The sequence below is a fragment of the Etheostoma cragini genome, chromosome 2 (assembly GCF_013103735.1).
Source record: "Etheostoma cragini isolate CJK2018 chromosome 2, CSU_Ecrag_1.0, whole genome shotgun sequence".
Classification (NCBI taxonomy): domain Eukaryota; kingdom Metazoa; phylum Chordata; class Actinopteri; order Perciformes; family Percidae; genus Etheostoma; species Etheostoma cragini.
Window position 1 is genome coordinate 9526334 of NC_048408.1, and position 8554 is coordinate 9534887.

The 8554-nt window shown below is 41.4% G+C and overlaps 1 protein-coding gene across 1 annotated transcript in view; it reads left to right on the top strand.

Annotated features, from left to right (window-relative positions):
* Positions 1-7805, top strand: part of LOC117954687 (cytochrome P450 4V2) — an 8878-nt gene extending 1073 nt beyond the window's left edge. Inside the window, exons 3-11 of the mRNA XM_034888630.1 lie at positions 6-22; positions 480-726; positions 848-917; positions 1019-1145; positions 1252-1425; positions 2325-2427; positions 3595-3729; positions 6832-7011; positions 7132-7805. Of these exons, the coding sequence (XP_034744521.1) occupies positions 6-22; positions 480-726; positions 848-917; positions 1019-1145; positions 1252-1425; positions 2325-2427; positions 3595-3729; positions 6832-7011; positions 7132-7310 (1232 nt within the window). The 3' untranslated portion in view covers positions 7311-7805. The remainder of the gene's footprint in view (positions 1-5; positions 23-479; positions 727-847; positions 918-1018; positions 1146-1251; positions 1426-2324; positions 2428-3594; positions 3730-6831; positions 7012-7131) is intronic.
* Positions 7806-8554: the final 749 nt, after the last annotated feature.

An 8554-nucleotide genomic window follows, 5' to 3' on the forward strand; every position in this document is an offset into this window, starting at 1 on the left:
GAAAGAGATGGAAAAAAACATGGTCCAGGCTTAGTGCAAACTCAGGCAACTGTGTTTTTGTTGTTGAAGAAACATACAAAAAGATTATAGCTGTGTCCCAGATGCATAGTACTAGTTTGTAGTTGTTTCACACTGAAAAAATTACAACAGCAATTCATTTGTTTGGTTATGTGTCACTTTGAAATTTTGGCCTGCGCTTGGATGAATAAGGGGCCACCACAATCTATGTTTTTTTTCAAATAATCTTGGGTAATCAGTTCCTTATTCGACCCCAAGGTGGCACAATAAGAAAGCACACCTATGTGTCTGAGAAGGAAAGGGACCATCTGGGCACCAATGATGTGTTCAGTAACTCTTAATCAGATGCAGTGGAAAAAATGGAGTTCAGTGCAAAGTCTGCTGACAAAGTACCTTATTACAGAGCAAAGTGTTTTCCGAAATGTTGAAGGAAAAATCTTGAGTATTGAGAAAATGTTCAGGTCTTGTGTTCTCTCACACCCTTTAACTCTCATTCATGCCTCCTTCTTTTGGTTAGCACTGGCCTTAAGTGGCGTCAGCGGCGGAAGATGTTAACACCCACCTTCCACTTCTCCATCCTGACGGACTTCCTGGAAGTTATGAACGAGCAGGCAGAGATCCTGGTGGAGAAGCTGGAGAAGCAGGTGGGGAAGGGTCCATTTGACTGTTTCAGCCACATAACCCTGTGTGCCCTGGACATCATCTGTGGTGAGTGTTATATCCATTGAATGTGAACTTGTGCATGAATGGTTGAACCATTTGCCCGTGTTTGGGCATGGCAAATATTAACTAACTGGTATTGAAAGATGTCAAACAATGTCTTTTTCAGAAACTGCAATGGGGAAAAAGATCTATGCCCAGAGTAATTCCGACTCAGAGTATGTTAAGTGCGTGTACAAGTGAGTTCTTTTAATTTTCTTTTTCAATCACACAAATACAGTAATACCGGAAAAACTATCTGAACAACTATTTCATGTTTTTTTTTTTTTTTTGTCCCTAGAATGAGTGACATTGTCAGCCGCAGACAGAGGAGTCCTTGGTTATGGCCTGACTTTGTGTACAACTACTTTGGTGAGGGTCGGAAGCATGACAAGACCCTCAAGATCCTGCACTCCTTCACATACAAAGTGAGTAAAGGAGCCAGTGGTTTTAATATCAGTGGATGTTCTCAGCATTTATTACATTAAAATGAAGCAGAAACCACAATCAGCTTTAACTTTGCTTTTGTCTCAGGTGATACACGAAAGAATGGAGAATATTTCCTTAGATGAATCAGACAGCGACTCGGACAAGGGCACAAAGAAAAGACGAGTATTTCTGGACATGCTCTTGAAGACCAAATATGAGGATGGCAGCAAAATGAGCCATCAGGACATTCAGGAAGAAGTTGACACCTTTATGTTTGAGGTTGGTAAAGAGAGTTTTAGAAATACAACTCACAATTATTTATTTATTTCTCCTCACATATACTTGCACATTCCTCTGGTATTATGACTAGGAGTATTTCATAAATTAGTGTCTCTAGCGGTGGAAGGAAACACGACACACGGGTGTTTTGAGTCCTGCGTGTCATGCGTTTTGCGTCCCTTAACCCTAGTCTCACTTTGCCACACCTTTTTTAGTCGTGCAACAGAAAACTCAGATTGGACAGAGAGTCTAGCTAGCTGTCTGGATTTACCCTGCAGAGATCCGAGGAGCAGTTAACCATAGTCCTCAGAATTCGACGGAGATTAGAATGTCAACACAAAGAAAGGTGACATCCAATGCTAGCATACTTCTTAACTCACTTCCTACCTTGCTCCCTTCATAATTACTAAGGCCACTAGAGGATGCCGTCTAACAATAAACGCAAATATGAGTCATTATTGAAAATATAAGTCATTGTTGCAAGGACTGGAGGACAGTCTCTTTCGGACACTTTTTAGAATACTAACAAAAACAACAACAAACGGTATGATAAATCAGAAATGTCTGTTTCATGTCTTGTGTTAATATCTGTATATTTGTCACCGCTTTGTTCTATGTCATACTGAGATAAAAGAAAACAAATACAACTTGCAGTGTATAAGTAAAAAATACTTAAAGCTGCACTTTTCAATATCTTTAAAACATAGTAAAGCATTTAGCTTCTAAGGAGCCAGATGTGTACTGCACATTTACCATAATAACTTTCTCTCATTTTTGAGTTTGAAGCTTTTTCCTCTGTCCCCAAGTGGCCCCAAAACCTCTATTCCAATTAATGCAGCTTTACGTTGTAAATAATGTGTTGTTTTTCTGTATTTAACTGCCCTCCTTACTGTATGCAGGGACATGATACTACAGCGGCCTCGATGAACTGGATCATACATCTGCTGGGCTCCCACCCTGAGGCGCACAGGAAAGTTCAACAAGAGCTTCAGGAGATCTTCGGTAACTGTTACATGCCCTCTCGCGTCACCACACGTGTCAGGTTCGGGACACTTTACCTCATTAAATAAACACGGTCAAGCAAGAAAAGAGACGCAGACGGCAATGAGCAGTTAATAGACAATTGCAAAAGGGGAGCACATCAGAATAGCCACCTATCTGCCAGCGTAACTTTTCGAGAACTCCGGGGCCTGCACTCTGTCTACTCTGACTGACCTCCAATCTAAGACACTGGTTATCTCCGTGACTTACAACAGTGAGACATTTATTGCCTCTTGGTTAGGCAGCACTGACTAAAGAAACACTGACACAGTTTGAAAGAATTATTAAATGTGCATATAAGATTAATAATAAGCTTAAGATTAATTATAAAATATAATAAGCATGTAAGTTCATATGACAAGCAAGATATGAGTATATAATAATAATGACAATATTATAAATGAAAGTAATAATAATTTAAAACATTACTAGAGGGAAATACGAAATATAAAGACTTATAAAAATGAATTTCTCTGTCAACACGCCTCTCTCTTTCATGACATAATTTGTCTTTTGGACTCATTTTTGCTCATTTGTTCTTTCCAAGCCAACAGGGATAATGTGAATAGCTGTGAAAATCCAGAGAAAATACATAGAGAAAAATGGAATAATTGGATAAACCATGCATTTTTTTCCCCATCCCATGATGGAACTAGATGGCTTTGCAGCAACAACACATGCTAAGTTTGTACCGGTTTAAGGATCCAAACTTGTCCTTAAGCATAGACGCATTCCGTTTGTGATGCACTCTCAGCATTCACTTTTCAATGTGAAAACTTTAATTACATTACCTTACTTAACCTAGTTAAATCATGAAAATCTTCTGGTAATCATTTTTTATTAATTCTCGATTGCCTATTAATATGATTGCAGTATATCCTCTTGACTCTTGAATGTCTCAAAGAGTACAAACAACACAATGATTGGGTGTGCCACTTTTAAACAATACACTACTATCCAAAGCTTATCTACTATAGAAGGTTGCCAAGTAGGCCCTATGTCAATGATACAGAAGCAGGTGAAAGTGTGACTGCAGGAAACTGCAGAACACTCTCATTAACAACTGTCTGACTTAATCTGTATTTTGTTCTGAGAAGTTTGACAGTGTTTCCTGTTTAATTTGCTAAGGTACATCTGACCGGCCCGTAAACATGGAGGACCTGAAGAAGCTCAAATACCTGGAGTGTGTGATCAAGGAGGCGCTGAGACTGTTTCCCTCTGTGCCTTTTTTTGCCCGCAGCATCGGTGAAGACTGCCACATCAGTGAGTTACAGATGAACGATGACACTTGAAGGAAACTTTTCTTCGCTAAGTGCAAATCTCCTAAGGCAGTGGGATTTATTAGCAGCCAAGGGAGGCCAGGATCTGTCATTTTCCTTTGAAAAATGGGTTACTTTGTCACTTAACATTTATTGTAGGTTGTGGTTGGAGCCGCCTCTTCGTCGAGTATTTTCAAAGTGATAACACAAGGCCCCTGTGCATTGTAACATGTGGCAGAGAGTCAGTTTTTGTGCCTAAAGAAGGAATGGCACTGTGCGAGAGATGATCATAAGTCTGGTAATAAAAAGCCAAGAAGAAGTTTTGGGATTTAAAAAGAAGTAGTTTGTATAGGAGTACAATATGGGAGCTAGTGTGGGAGTAAAGTATAGCAATTAGGATTCTGGAAATAAATTGTGTCTGAAATCACACCATTCAAATCTAGCAACTTTGCGGAAATGATTGTTAGCATGTTTTCTAGTCTTGCTAATTTAAATGTTTTAGTTGTTTGTTTTGTTCAGATTATTTGGGGCATTTACACCTTTTATGGATAGGACAGCTAGACATGAAAGGGGAAGGGAGAGGGGAAAGACATGCAGGAAATCGTACTCAAACCCTGGACCTTCTGCTTCGAGGCATACACCTCTTTATATGTGTGCCTGCTCGACCAACGGAGCTAAACTGGCCACATAGCAATTGTTCTTTTGTTAAACCATACATCTAGCAGCTGTTGATTTGCATCCATCCATCCACCTTCGTCTGCTTATCCGGTATCGGGTCGCGGGGACAGCAGCTCCAGCAGAGGACCCCAAACTTCCCCTTCCCGAGCCACATTAACCAGCTACGACTTGGAGATCACGACGCGTTCCTAGGCGAGGTTGGAGATATAATCTCTCCACCTAGTCCTGGGTCTAGTCCCCGAGGCCTCCTCTCACCTGGACGTGCCTGGAACACCTCCCTAGGGAGACATCCAGGAGGCATCCTTACCAGATGCCCAAACCACCATAACTGTCTCCTTTAAACGCCAAGGAGCAGCGGCTCTACTCCCAGCTCCTCACAGCAGACTGAGCTTCTCACCTTATCTCTAAGGGAGACTCCATCCACCCTCCTTAGGAAACCCATTTCGGCTGCTTGTACCCTGGATCTCGTTCTTTCGGTCATGACCCAGCCTTCATGACCAGAGTAGGCATAAACACTGACCGGTAGATCGAGAACTTTGCCATCTGGTGCAAACGGTGCGATAAATTGAATGTAATGCCGCACCTGCTGCGCTGATTCTCTGACCAATCTCCTGCTCCATTGTCCCCTCACTTGCAAACAAGACCCCAAGGCATTTAAACTCCTTCACTTGGGGTAAGGACTTATTCCCTACCTGAAGAAGGCACTCCATTGGTTTCCTGCTGAGAACCATGGCCTCAGATTTAGAGGTGCTGATTCTCATCCAAGCCGCTCCACACTGGGCTGTGAACCGATCCAGAGAGTGCGGAAGATCACAGGCTGAAGATGCCATCAGGACCACATCTGCAAAAAGCAGCAATCAGATCCCGAGCCCACCGAACTGCAACCCCTGCCCACCCTCAGAAACAGGACTGGTGACTAAGCGCGGTCTTGGCAGAGACCAACTGTCACCTGAAACGAGTCCAACTTACTGCCGAGAACCCGGACACAGCTCTCGCTTTGGTCGTACAGAGATTGGATGGCCCTGAAAAGGGACCCTCTCACCCCATACTCCCGCAGCACCTCCCACAGTATCTCCCGGGGGACTCGGTCTTACGCCTTCTCCAGATACACAAAACACATGTAGACTGGTTGGGCATACTCCCAGTCTCCCTTCAGGATCCCTGCAAGAGTAAAGATCTGATGCGTTGGTCCACCACCAGGACAGAGTCTGCATTGTTCCTCTTCAACCCAATGTTTGACTATTGTCCAAACCCTCCTTTCCAGCACCTTGGAGTAGACTTTATCAGGGAGGCTGAGAAGTGTGATACCCTTGTAACTGGCACACACCCTCTGGTCCCCCTTTTGAAGAGTTTAACCACCACCACGGTCTGCCACTCCGTAGGCACCGTCCCAGACATTCATGCAATTTTAAACAGGCGTGTCAACCAAGACAGCCCCTCCACACCCAGTGCTTTCAGCATTTCTGGACGGAGTTTCCCCCCCCCCACCACCCGCAGGCAGTGCAGCTGACCCCAGCGGTTCCTCCCGTAGGTGGTGGGCCCATGGGCTGTGCCATACCGGGCTCTGTGGAAAACCCTGCCTCCAGGTACTCGCGGACGAGCCCTCCATCTGGGCCTGGCTCCAGACGGGGGCCCAGGGCTTCGTGTGGGCAGGGTCACTCCCTCTCTACCTCGTTCACTCATACAGGGTTTTGAACCATTCTTTGTCTGGCCCCTCACCTGAAACTCCTTTGTCATTGGAGACCTTATCAGGAGCACACAGCTCCAGACAACACAGCCCACAGGTTTATAGGGATACACAAACCTTTCCGCCACAACAAGATGATGGTTCACAGAGAACCATGACCTTATCACCACGTTGATTTGCAGTATTTGTGAAAAACATAACCACCATTGACACTAAATTGTACTTGTTTACTAAGCAAATGGTTTCTTTTTGCATAAATATTTTGAGTCCAACACAAACATAATATTAAAGGACATTTCAGGTTTATTAAATCCTAGGTGTTTTTTCATAGTTCTGGCTTTAATTCAGAAAATATTACGTAACAGTGAAATCTCCGAGTGAGTTCTTGGTATCTCGGTACCAAGTCTGAAACGTGTATTGATTTGGACATTGCACTTTGTTTTGGTGATTTACCTTTAACACAGCTAATAATTTCAATGTTATCCGAATCCTTGTGATAATGAAATGATGGCCAAAGTACATAATGATAAAAGCATAACACGCTAGATATTATCTTTAAACTAAGCATTTAAGCCTTTTCTTTTAGTACTTAAACACCTCATATATGGCTGTCATGTTTTCTAACAGCTTAAGGTGAGACAGTGAATTTCATAATCCAATGTAAAACAAAACATGTTTAGTGATGGGCAGACACCATTTAATCTGACAGTAACTATGTTTTTTTTCTTCTTGTAACTGTAGATGGTTTCAAGGTGCCCAAAGGTGCCAATGCCATCATCATTACCTACTCTCTCCACCGTGACCAGCGATACTTCCCTGACCCTGAGGAGTTCAGGCCTGAGCGCTTCCTACCTGAGAACTCAGTGGGAAGGCCTCCGTATGCGTACATCCCCTTTTCCGCTGGACTCCGCAACTGTATCGGTAATAACAGGACAGGGTTCATTTATAGTTTACTGGACCTGTCTCAATGCACACGTTCCAGAGTTTCTTTAAAGACACTTTCCAGATAACCTGTATGTGTGTGTGTGTAATCTGCTATAGGTCAACGTTTTGCACTTATGGAAGAAAAGGTGATCTTGGCGTCCATTCTGCGTAAGTATAACATTGAAGCTTGTCAGACACGTGAAGAGCTGCGGCCGCTAGGAGAACTCATCCTGCGACCAGAGAAGGGCATCGTGATCAAACTGGAAAAGAGGAAACCTCTAACCTCATCAAACTAGCAGCTTCTCCGGTTCATAGAAGTTATTTTCTAAATTTTCTTTCCTTCCTGGCCTTTATTTACAGAACATCCTGCCCAATTCTAATAATGGTGGAAAAATACCCTTAGGGAGACTAGAGACGGGTTAAAAACAATTTTTTTTGTCCACCAGCCTAATGGCTAGGGAATGTTTAAATTTTCCCAGCCAATCAATAGATGAGCATTGTTTTGTTTTTTGGTCTACCAGCCACTTATATTTTACCAGCATTTGGCTAGTAGATGGTGCTAGTTTTGAACCCTGGTAGGGACCATGGTGTTTAAACTTAAACTTTAGAATCTACTCATCATTATGGTCATTATTACAAAATAATAACATAATTACAAAAATAGAACCACATGAAAATAAATTGAGATCTATTTTTAACATTGTTAGTTTTAGAGAAATAACTACTATACATGATGTACTATTCTGGGTCCATATATCGACAACTCTGCACTATTGTTGTATCACGAAAATATTTTTTTTTTTCAAATATGTTATTTTGGTAATGAAATGTTGTAAACAGCTAAACAATGATAGTATTTGGGTATCAAATGCAAAGCCTTAAAAATATAGCATTTTCAGAGTAAGTGCCTGTTAGCTTATGAAAGGACCTGGTCACTTTAAAACTCAGTGACATGAATGGTGTTGCTTTCATTCTTTGCAATATCTTACAATGTTTTTTGTTTTTAATTTTGAAGAAAAAGTGCATTTTATATAGATGAATAACAGACATTTTGTGCAGAGCAGGGCTTAATATCAAACAATTTTACATACAGTATTCATTACATTTACAAGAAAGACAAGCCTTTCATTTGTGCAGCATTTCCTTTCAATGTTCATTTTCAAACATCTAGCTGCAGTTTTTGCTTGAATGACCTCATACTCAGCTACTACAGTTTGTTTATGAATGTATGTTTAATAGATCATCTACGTACAGTACTGTGTATCTTTCTATATTTTTATATTTTTATATTTATATATTTTATATATATATATATATATATACATACGAACATATATAAAGTATATATACACACATATATATATATACATATATTTATATATACACATACACACACACACACACACACACAATTAAATGTTGCTCACACTTGTCAATTCAATCTAAAAGCTGTGCTCAGTGACATAGAATAAATTCCAAACCAACTTCCAGAATCCCGAATCTGGACAACAGTTGACTTACAAAGCTGCCATGCCTGATG